Source organism: Vipera berus (assembly GCF_964194415.1).
Source record: "Vipera berus genome assembly, chromosome: 7".
In the NCBI taxonomy this organism is placed as follows: Eukaryota; Metazoa; Chordata; class Lepidosauria; order Squamata; family Viperidae; genus Vipera; species Vipera berus.
Window position 1 is genome coordinate 19,301,976 of NC_138209.1, and position 12,357 is coordinate 19,314,332.

A 12,357-nucleotide genomic window follows, 5' to 3' on the forward strand; every position below is an offset into this window, starting at 1 on the left:
CAGTTAGACAGTTGACTTTGTGTATTCAATAAACTCATTCTTTGTTAAACCACTCTGAGTCCTCGTCTATCAGAACCAAACAATTGGCGACGAAGGTGGGATAGACAGAAGACCAGAGAATCGGCGGAATTGTCGCGCAAAGGCGGCAAATTCAGAACGAGTCATAGTCAACCGAGCGGCCGCGGCAGAATAAAATTCTCCGGATGGCGCAAATCGGGTCATTGAAGGAATTCGACCCAAACTTTCCCGAGGATTGGGAAGAATACATCGGACAAGTCGAAGGGTTCCTGTTAGTGAACGGAATCACAGACGACCGTAAAAAAGCGGCAGCTCTACTGACGATTTGTGGCACACCGGTTTACCGAATCACTGTCGGACTGTGTCAACCGCAACCGGTCTCAAGCGTGCCTTATGCCGACCTCCTAGCCAAACTAAAGGTCCACTTTACGCCCAGGAGATCTGAACTCTTCTGGCGGCGCATCTTTGAGAAGAGGAACCAGAGACCGGGAGAATCCATACAAAAGTTTGTCGCTGCCGTCAGGGAAGCCGCAGTACGATGTAAATACGATAATTTAGAAATTAGAATTCGGGACCGAGTAGTACTGGGCTTGCGTGATGAGCAGCTACAAAACAGAATAATCGCCAAACCCACCGGCGATTTACAGGAAGTGATCGACGAACTTTTAACTTACGAGTCAACCGGGTATCGCGACCCCCCCCGCAGCAGCATGGCAGCAACGTCCGAGATCAACCAAGAGGGCTATGTGGACTGCGGGGAGGTGGACCAGCAGTGGGAGGAAGATATCGCTGAAGTCTCCAGGCGATTCGGAAAATTGGCGCCAAGACAACCCAGAAGTGAAGGGCCTGAACCTGCCCGCCGTCAACAAACCGCAACTCCGCAAAGACAAGCGACGGGGGCACAACGACCATGGCGGGACACCGCAACCAAACCGCGAGACATCAACAACCAGAACCGGTGCGGCAGCTGCGGCGGCAACCATCCCCGCGCCTCTTGCCGATTCCGAACCGCAAAGTGCAGGGCATGCGGCAAGACCGGCCACATCCAGGCCATCTGTAGGAGCCGTGCTCGCGACAACCGCCTTCACGAAGTCGATGTGTGGCCCGAGGGTAAGGTAACCCCTAATTTCAGTGGCAAGGAGACCCCTAAACCCCGGGTTAAAATCCCAAATCTAGGGGAGGTGGCGCGAGTCAACCGGAGGAGACAGGGGAAAAGTCACAATTTTCCAGTAGGGAAATTAAAAGTTACAGTCCAGCTGCAAGGAGTCCCTTGCAGAATGGAAATAGACTCAGGGGCTTCAGTGTCAATAATTTCCACTGAAACCCTGGAGAGGATTGAGCAAATAAGTGGAAGGAGAATTCCACTTAGTTCAACAAATATTCAATTAACTGACTTCCAAAAAAGCCCCATAAAAATAAAAGGGAAGACCAGCCTTAACGTTAAATTTAAGGGATTTAAGGGGGTCTTAGAATTAATTGTTACGGAGGGACATAGGACTAGTTTAATTGGACTTAACTGGTTCCCTGCCCTGGGTATTTGGATTGGGGGGATAAATTCAGTGATTAAGAAGAAGACCCTCGAATCAGTCTGCAATGAATTTGCAGACGTATTCGATGGATCTTTGGGAAAGTACAAGGGGCCCCCAATTAAATTTAACCTAGACCCCTCAGTAAAACCAATCAGGCTTAAGGCCCGAAGGGTACCTTTCGCCTTAAAGGGAAAAATCGAGGCCGAGCTCGACCGGCTTGTAGGCCAAGGGGTATTAGAACCTGTTGAGGGTGGGTTATGGGAAACGCCGATTGTCACACCCCTAAAACCTAATGGGGATGTGAGAATCTGCGCTGACTATAAGGCCACCCTGAACATTGGAATGAAAAAGCATGCTTACCCGGTCCCGACGGTGAAGCAGGTCCTCGCGACGATCCAGGACGGCGCCATGTTTGCCAAGTTAGACTTGGCGCATGCGTACTTACAATTGACTGTTTCTGAAGAGGCTGCAGAAGCACAGACGATCGTTACCCACAAGGGGGCGTTCCGGGTCCACAGACTGCAATTTGGTATTGCAGCTGCTCCAGGCATCTTCCAAGAAGTGATGGAGAGGACCTTAAAGGGCATACCTGGTGTATGCCCTTACTTTGATGATGTCCTGATAGCTGGAAAAGATGAAGGAATGTTAGTAGAACGGCTGGAACAGGTACTGGGCAGGTTTAGGAGGGCTGGATTGAAACTAAAAAAGGAAAAATGTAGTATAGGGGTTAAATCCACTGATTTTTTGGGGTTCAGGATTGACAAAAGTGGAATCCACCCTACCCCTGACAAAATTAAAGCAATTAAATGGGCCCCAGAACCTAGGAACAAGGCGGAACTACAGGCCTTCCTTGGCTTGGTAAACTTTTACCACACGTTTGTGCCACACAAGGCTGCCATTGCAGAACCCCTCCACAGACTCTTAGATAAGAAGACGCCCTGGCAATGGCTGAACAAACACAAAGTGAGTTTCCAAACGTTAAAAGACATTCTTTCCAGTAAATCAACTGTAACCCACTTTATAGAAAACAAACCGATTTTCCTGGCGTGCGATGCTTCGCCCTACGGTGTAGGGGCTGTGATCAGCCACTTAGACAACCAGGAAATACAAAGACCCATTGCATATTACTCCCGGACACTAACCAAGGCAGAGCGGAACTATGCTCAGATTGACAGGGAGGCATTAGCAATTGTGGCAGGAGTAAAAAAGTTCCACGACTACCTTTATGGTAGGAACTTTACCATACTGACTGACCACAAACCCCTGTTGGGACTGTTTACCACGGATAAACAGACTCCCCAAATTATGTCGCCCAGAACGCTGAGGTGGTCCATTTTCCTCTCAGCATACTCATTTTCCCTCCAATACAGACCTGGCAAGGACATGGGACACGCTGACGCCCTTAGCAGATTGCCCCTAAGCATAACAGAGGAGGACCCTGCACCTGTGGGACAAATAATGTCCCTACAGGATATTCCTGATTTACCCCTAACGGCTAAAGACATAGCTGAAGCAACAGATAAGGATCACACCTTAAAGAGAGTATTGGCCTGGGTCATGAGTGGGTGGCCAAACGCCAACCCGGACGAAAAATACAGTCCCAATTTTAGAAGGAAAGATGAACTGTCAGTTCATTTGGGATGCTTACTCTGGGGAAATCGTGTGGTTATTCCAGGAATTCACAAATCAGCTATTTTACTAGAATTACATGAAGGACACCCTGGAATAGTACGGATGAAGGCGTTGGCTAGGAGTCACTTGTGGTGGCCAGGTCTGGACAACGACATTGAGGAATGTGTTGCCAATTGCCATCTGTGCCAACGTTCTAGGCCTGAACAACAACACATCCGTACGCATAAGTGGGAGTTAGCTAGGAATCCTTGGTCCAGGATTCATATTGACTTTGCTGGACCTTTCCAAGGGTTAACATTTCTAGTAGTGGTTGACAGCTTCTCTAGATGGCTAGAGGTAGTACCAGTCAGTTCAGTAACTTCAGGAAGAACAATACAGGCACTAAGGGGCCTCTTTGCCACTCATGGGTTGCCGGATTTAATTGTGTCTGATAATGGGCCACAATTCACATCTATTGAATTTCAGGATTTCCTCAAGGCCAACTTGATTAAGCATAAGACATCAGCACCCTTCCACCCATCCACCAACGGCTTGGCTGAACGGAACGTGAGGACCACGAAGGACGCTTTAAAAAGAATCATTCGGGGCGACTGGCATCAGAGACTGGCCGAGTTCTTGTTGGCCCAACACACGACCCCATGTTCTGCTACAGGAAAAAGTCCAGCTGAAATGAGGTGGGGCAGGAAACTAACCACCAAATTGGACAGATTACACCCTGACAGACTTCAATCAAACACTGAATGGGACATTCCTAACAGAACATTTAAAGTGGGGGATTTGATCTGGGCCAGAAACTATGGCCAAGGGGATAAATGGATTCCTGGGGTGGTGACTGAAATCTTAGGTCCCCTGTCGTACACTATTGAGGGGGAAGGAAATAGGATCTGTAAAAGACACATAGATCAGCTGAGGAAGAGATCCAGTGGATGCTTGCCGGTAGAGGGGGATCAAAACATATTGGGGGGAAACAGTACATCCAGATTCAGGGATAACAACATGCTTGATAGTGTGGTAGAGGAATGGCAAAACATCTCATCCCCTGGTTCCCAACAACAACAACATCAATTTAGTCAAATCGGCTGGGAGGTACCCCTGCGAAGTAGGCCAGTGACCACTGGTTTGCAAACACAAACTAATACACAAAACAGCAGCAGAGAAACATCAGAGCCTAGCAACCCAGAGCCCAGGTCCAATAGTGACATGCAGCCAAGCAATCAAGCAGGAAGAGAGGTCCCTAGCAGCCAGAGTAACAGATACCCTTCTAGAATACATAGGCCACCAAAATATTTAAAGGATTTTGTAAAGAAATAACATCAACTGGGGGGTAAGGGGTGTTGTGTATGTAAATAGTTATTAACAAGGTACTTAACAGATTGCAAACACATTGCAGCATAGCAGGATTTAGAGCGGGAAATTAAGGTGCAATCATTGGTTGCAATAACCTAGGAGCGGGAAAATAGACTCCATTGATTGGTTACAGTTCACATACTTCCCATATAAAAGGTTGCAACATTTGACAGTTAGACAGTTGACTTTGTGTATTCAATAAACTCATTCTTTGTTAAACCACTCTGAGTCCTCGTCTATCAGAACCAAACAGATTCCTTACATCCTACTATATATTTTTCTTTTTTTGCTAATGGACTGTGTTAAATGAATTGCCTCAAAATTTTCTATTGCAAGGCACTACTTTATTGTGTGGGAGAAGGGATTTTAATGTTCAATATATTGTATTCATATTACAAAACAAATTAGAAACATTATGATACATTATTTTAGATTATATAAAAATATTATAATACATTACTTTAGATCAGACATGTCAAACACAAGGCCCAGGGGCCAGATCCAGCCCGCGGAGTGGTTTCATGTGGCCCGTGAAGCCATCCTGGAAACAGTGAGGGAAGGGCCCCCACTGCCTTGGCCCTGGCCCAGAGACCCTCCTTCTGCCAGAGACCCTCAGATCTGTCCCACTCCTGCCCAAGCCCCCATAGGCACCCTTGATGCGAACGATGTAGAGCTGGCCACGCCCACCCAGTAGGCCATACGCACTCTAGCCACACTCACCCAGTAGGCCACGCCCACCCTGGCCATACCCTCCCGGCCCCCTGAGGGCAACCGCAATGCTGATGTGGCCCTCAATGAAATTGAGTTTGACACCCCTGCTTTAGATTATATGATCCATAAAAAGTTCAGCAATCAAATAATGTATAATTTTGGGGGTTATATGGTCCAAGCATAAATTATTTCTTCTAAAAATATTGCTACAATATGCTTCAACAAATGGAAGACTAACTTTCAATCACTTGTAGTTAGATAGCAAACTAGGATCAAGTCCTATTTGAAGAACTCTTTGCAAAGTATAGTTAATGGAATTATGTTATGGTACAATGGCTGAACTGGCAAACAATGACTAATACCTTTGCTCTGCTGCTAGATTTCTTTATACCATAGAATAAAGGATTGAGTAGGTGGCAAGCAAATGCAGGCAGTTGTAAATAACAGCTGATTGGATAAATAAAGCAGAAAACAAAGCATTCTAAAGTATAATTTGCTTATCTTTTGGAAAACATGACAGTTGGACTTCAGATTATGCTGAATGCCAGAAAGATACCATGATCAGCATTGTCAAATGCCACCAACACCTCTTATAGGCCTACAAAGAAGTTCATGACTATATAGTCATGTAGTTCCTGACTAAAGTCATCTTCCAGAACGACCTATTCTGTTTCTGTGCTGTGACAGGGATCTAAATAGTCTACACCTTCTAAGATCCTGTATCTTGAATTCCCAACCACCTTCTCAACCACCTTCCCTAAAGAGGGAAGGTTGGAAACTGGGTTGAAGTTGTTTAATATGGCTGAATTGAGGGATAGCATCTTGAGCGGCAATATACTACCTTCAAGGTGGAAGGTGGTAGAATTTTGTCCTTCTGTAGAGAAGCATTAACTTCTGAATCTGGATGTAGCCTCCAGCACTACCACTGTGCATACACAACTTTGAGAATTTCTGGCAATGGTAGCTCATTCTTTGGTCATCATGTAATTTGATTGTTGCAGTATGTTCTACATTTTGAAGGCAATCCCAAAGTGACAGTGAGTTCAAAAAACAGTGACCAGACTGTTGGTAGAAGAAATGCACTTTTGCAGTTGCTTTATTTTGCATTTTCTTTGGAAGAGGACTCCAAGACCATTTCAGAGTTCTAGTTATAATGTATAAAGTCCTATATAGCATAATGTCAGAATACATCAGGGGCCACCATATTGAGCATGATCTTAGTTGTCTTATCTGAACTTCTAGAGAGAGCTTAATTATTACCCCTCTCCCCATGCTCCTGGAGTTAAGAGAAGTATAAGTTAGAAAACAAACCTTCTCAGAATTGGATTTTTCATGATGAAAAGCGCTGTCCCAGAAAGACATCATTTTTACTTCTGACAGTTTGGTGTGCTTTGAACAATCGTTTTGCCTTAACAGATCTTCACTGTTTTGTGAGGTGGTATGGCAATCATCTAGTTTTTATGTTTATTGGAAAGCGTTTTTAATGTATTGTGATTTTGTATATTGATCAGAGTCTTTTAAATTGGGGATGTATATAAATGTTGTCAAATAAATACCATTAAAACAGTCTTTGCCCTTTAGCTGCTAATCATTAGAAACACTGGTCATCTGATCTGGCGATGGAGCTCATCAGCATTTTTTTCACATAACAGGCATACAGGTGCAAGCAGCTGCTTATGTATGTATGTATGTCCAAACACATGTAGTCCATCAGGAATTGTTAAAGGAAACAATATTTCAAAATGTTTTATCTACAGATAAACTTATCTGATTTTGCAGGAATTTTCTTCTTGATTGACCTACCTTTTTTATTGGCTAGGTGGATTTTGTAAAATGTTAATATTATTTGAGTAAAATTGACTTCCCAAAATCCAGAGATATGCCCTGTGATATATCTGTGATAAAATAGGAGTTATGCAAGGTGACCTAAGGAAAATATATGCCTTTCAGGAGATTTAATTCTTCATATTTTGTTTCCTTGTGAAAAAGAAATTCCCCTTCTTGACTCCCTACCTTCAGAGTGCCATTGAGACGTATTGATTAATATTTTGTTTCCTTGTAAAGAAGACATTCCCTTTCCTGACTCCCTACCTTCAGAGTGCCATTGAGATGTATTGATTAAATTGTTGGATTGGCGGCAGAGAGACCTAGATTCTGCTCTCACCCATGGACTTCCTGGATCAGATCAAATAATTTTCATTTAGCTCACAGAGTACTTCTTGGGGGGGGGGGAGAATGGGAGGAAGGTGCTGTGACTGAAAATCATGAACAAAACTCAGCATATAAATCTAATAAATGAGTATTTGCTCAGAAAGAAAAGAACACAAACTGTTGGAACAGATAAGTGTTTTCCCATGATATTATAGTCCCTGACGTTATCCTAAGCATCTCTGTCATAGATAAATTATGTGAAATCCTACTGAAACGTTCTTGCACAACACATTTACAATAGCACTAATAATCCAAGACCTTTATTTTCTTTATGATTATTGTTATGTTTGGAACTCTTAAGTGCCTTTTTAATTTTATTTCTTAATTTGACTCTTTGTTTTACAGATGAGGGCAGAAGTGCTGTTGACCATGCAGGTGGGGCACAGATTGTAATAGACCATTTAAGGTCACTGGGCAGTAAAACAGATCCAGCCAATGAGAAGCTCTTGACTGTCTTTTGTGGCATGCTGGTGAACTATAGCAATGAGAATGGTAAACAAATATGCTAAAAAACTGTCTTACCTATACCTTTATCTATCTAGACACCTATTAGAAAAATAAGTGTAGGGTTTATAAACTGAAAAACAAAGATGGGCGGCCAATTAATTTTATAAATAAATTAATAAAAACCAAAAGAAATTACCTTGATTTTAAGTGAAATGGTGTTTTTGATTTTATTAATTAAATTACTGCAACATTGATATGTATCGTCAAAAAAGTCAATGCATACATGTCCAATTCAAACTTCCATGTCCTTCTCTGTGTGCTGGGAGTTTCTAGAAAAGTAGGTACTCCCATTCTTTTTAATGGAAGTGACAGCTTGAGTGAATGGGAGAAAGATTTTATAGCAGCTTCTAATTGCTAGGATAATGTACATCGCCAAGTGAGCTTTTTGCTTGTGCAGTGGTTTGTCCAACAGTAATTGTCCTTCTACACACTACCACCACAAAACATGAGAAAGAACTTTCATGTTTTATGGTGGTGACTATAATTTTACATTCCTTTAAAACTCTGCCTATGTTGCGCTTAGATTCCAAACTTCATAAGCCTCAAAGTGTTAGATGAGCAAACATAAGTTTTGTTCATTCTTCCCTTCCCTGTTTTTTGGTACACAAGGATCTATATATAGAGTCCTTGTTCCAGGCAAAAGCGAGGGCAAGGGGTGGTTTTTAAAAGGCACTTGTGCCAAAATTGGCACTTGAGAAGAAGAGAAATAAAGGACAGATACACATTTTCGATACTCTTTCTCAGTTTCATAGATGCCAGGAATCATTAAGAACCTGACTGGTGTCTTATGTATTGGGAACTTGCTTATATGGAAACACAAAGGTGAATATTTATAATAATACATTGTTTTCTCCTTAAGAAACTTATATTAAACTTCTATACCCTTTCTTGTAGGTGTCATCTGCCAATCTGCCATCTCTCACTCTGTTAACTCTTCTCATTCACATGTTTTTACCTGTAACATTGTTTCAATTTAAATATTTGTGTGTGTGTGTGTGTGTGTGTGTGTGTGTGTGTGTGCGCGTGCGCGCGCGCGCCCTGAAATAACTTACTGGATTTTCTTGAACTTCTCTTGAATGAGGGAGTCATTATTTCCAACTAATAGTTGATTAGATGGCCCAAATAAATTTGCTTTTCATCTCATCCCAAACCTGAGGATGATCATTATATTCATTTCATTTAGTTATCTATGAGAGCTTTTTTGAATGAAGTGATTTATAATATAAATTCCCAAAGAAATTGCAGTCCTCACAAAATAACGCTAAATGAACTACTAATTCCATCCAAGAGAAACATTTCAAAGAAAGTCCTCTAGTGGATGCCAGGTTTCCAACTGAATTATTATAGTTAATAAAATCTGCACTTGACTGTGTATGTTTTCTTAATGTTTATGTGGCAAGGCACACTTAGAAAATTTGAGTCTGAAAATACTGCTCATGGTTTCTCCTTTTACTTGGGGTGTACTGCTTTATTTTCGTACAGTTATGTATTGCAATGTTAGCAACCAATGTGACTTCCAAACTTGGAACCTTCTCCCATTTCTGCAGCAGCTCCACAATCTGGAAGCTCTATCTAATCAACACCAGCTGTCCTAGGAGTCATGTGTCACAACCATGGCAAAGAAGTAGACTACACACAATTATGGCTGGCATGCCAGCTCTGATTCTTCCTGAACTGGTCAGATTTGGCAACAGCAATCCATGGTTATATCTAATCTTTTAAGCTGGTCATCTCACAAGAAAGCTATTCATAAGGTGTCCTTTGAAATGTGTCTGGAATTTGCATTTGATGTGAAACATCAAAACTAGACTACTAACCTGTACAAGATACAGGGATCCAGAAGGTTTGCCCTGATTGTGGAGTGCTACTTGAGCATAATTTAAGGTAGATATGTTTGTATTTATATTACTATTTCAGGCCTTAAAAATCTTGGAGCTCTGTGTATGTATGCTGCTGCAGAAGGATCCCTTCTTAAGATGCTTCATTGCCTATCTGGTGCAGAAGAATTCTGCAATACACTTGGGCTATTGAATGTTCTTCAAGAGCTGATTTTGACTCACATTATCTCCGCATATAGAAAATATATGTTGCCTTGATTGGTTTATATTTTACCTTTTTACATTTCTCTTTGTTCTTTGAAATCTAAAATAAGCGAAAAAGAGAAAGATAATCAACATTCTACTTTGATAATTATTTTATCTACCAAGGCTGCTTGAAAGCTGTTTCTAATGACAGCTAGGATTATGTAATATGACCTAATGAGTATTATTGAGGTTCAAAACATTTATATGGAATTTGTATATTTAGTTATCCTTTGTATTATTCTGTTACTTGATATTCAAAAGTTACTGATGTAGTAGCACAGGGTAAAGTTAGTGTAGGTAGTCCTCACATACCATTTGCCTGAAAATTATGATGGTACTGAAAAAGTAGTTTTACAACCCATACTCAGAACTTGTGGCAGTTATAGCATCCCCATAGTGATCATGATTTGGGCACTTGGAAACTGGCATGCATTTAGGATGATTGCGGTGTTTCCGGTAAGCAAGGTCAATGTGGAAGCCAGCAGGATCTTGCAAATCATAGTCACAGAGCACTTTATGACCCATAGTGATTCGCTTGACCTCAGAGGAACTTATGCCATACTGTAAGTCCAGCATGGTCACATTATGTTTCACTTAACAACTGCATTACTTAGTGACAGAATAGCCAGTCCTTTTCGTATTTGTTAAATGAAAAATACTTGTATTTACAACAGCGTCTTAAATTGAATTTCACATTTTCTTTTGTGTGAGACATGAAGAATATGGAACCATTGAAATTAAGAAGTGGCCTAGGTTTGACTTTTTAATGAAACTTGATGTTAAAGTAATGCTGTATTTGTTTGATTGGTCATAATATTTTATATTACAGCATTACTTTAATTACAGTGAAGACTTAATTCACCTAATGAAGTAATACTCCTGGAACTTTATAATACATAGATCCTATTTTAAGCAGTTATGCTGCAATACCCAGCTAATCTTAAAAAAAATTAAGTGGTCTTGGACCTAGTTGTATTTGAATAGAAAAGTAGTAGAAAAACCTCTGTACTGTTGATTAGACCTGGAAGTTTTAAAAAATCCTGGAAAAAAGCAGTATCAAACAGCTTCTGTTTTATTAAAAAAATATGGATCTGAGCTTAATACTTAGATGGTGAATGAAACATTTTTCTTCCAATTAAGGGCCACATGATATAATAATAATAATAAGTTGGAAGGGACCTTGGAGGTCATCTAGTCCAACCCCCGGCTAAGGCAGGAAACCCTGTACCATTTCAGACAAAGGGCTGTCCAGTCTCTTCTTAAAAACTTCCAGTGTTGGAGCATTCACCACTTCTGGAGGCAGGTTGTTCCACTGGTTAGTTGTTCTAACTGTCAGGAAGTTTCTCCTTAGTTCTAGGTTGCTTCTCTCCTTGACTAGTTTCCATCCGTTGCTTCTTGTCCTGCTTTCAGGTGCTTTAGAGAATAGCTTGACTCCCTCTTCTTTGTGGCAGCCCCTGAGATATTGGAACACTGCTATCATGTCACCCCTCACCCTTCTCTTCATTAAACTACACATACCCAATTCCAGCAACCGTTCCCTATATGTTTTAACCTCCAGTCCCCCAATCATCTTTGTTGCTCTTCTAATACTTCTAATACTACAAATAAATGAAGCTATGTGAGTGGATAAACAATGGATGGAAGGACATTTTTTAGATGTGTTGTGCATTTCTAACGTTTTCCCATCTTTTTTATATAGTATGAAATTACACCTTCATTGTAGGTACAATGATATAACATTTTAGTAACACAGTTCTTGATCTTTGATCATCACAAAAATCCCGAATCTTGAAAATATGGGTCTCTGTTCTTACATGATGATCCTAAAAATATTAAACATGCATGCTGATATCACAATATAAGCTGTGCTTTTTTGTATTTGCATTGTGGCATTACATAAGGTTTGCACACAACATTGTGACACAAATTTCATCACCCCTCTCCCTCCCTCTCCCCAATCCTACAAATTGTAAATTGCCTTCCCTGGCAGTATGAAAACTGCTATAAAAGAAATTCCTTATTCATCCTGCTTGCTATACATTATGTTTTCTGCCATTTCTTTCTTTATCACAGAACCATAATTTATAATCCCAAATTTACATGAAGCATTTCAAATTAAAGGAGAATGGATTTTGATTTACCTAAACATGTACAGTAGAAATACAGTTATCTTTAAAATAGATTGTTTCCTTGCCTAAAATTATACTTTGTCAGCTTTGTAATGGTGAGGTCTATAGAAGGCCTACTCATAAATAATCCCAGTGAGTGGCTTTTCATGTTGATTTTCTAGAGCTGAACCAAACACTTAAATCATGCTT

At 41.0% G+C, this 12,357-nt stretch overlaps 1 protein-coding gene across 3 annotated transcripts in view; it reads left to right on the forward strand.

Annotated features, from left to right (window-relative positions):
• RAP1GDS1 (Rap1 GTPase-GDP dissociation stimulator 1) overlaps positions 1–12,357 on the forward strand; it is a 104,223-nt gene that overhangs the window by 58,545 nt on the left and 33,321 nt on the right. For 2 of the 3 annotated variants that reach the window (XM_081332420.1, XM_081332421.1), the window contains exon 5: positions 7,794–7,940. The exons of the other annotated variant lie outside the window; for it this stretch is intronic. In XM_081332420.1, coding sequence (XP_081188546.1) covers positions 7,794–7,940 — 147 coding nt within the window. The remainder of the gene's footprint in view (positions 1–7,793; positions 7,941–12,357) is intronic. 3 annotated transcript variants of the gene reach the window in all.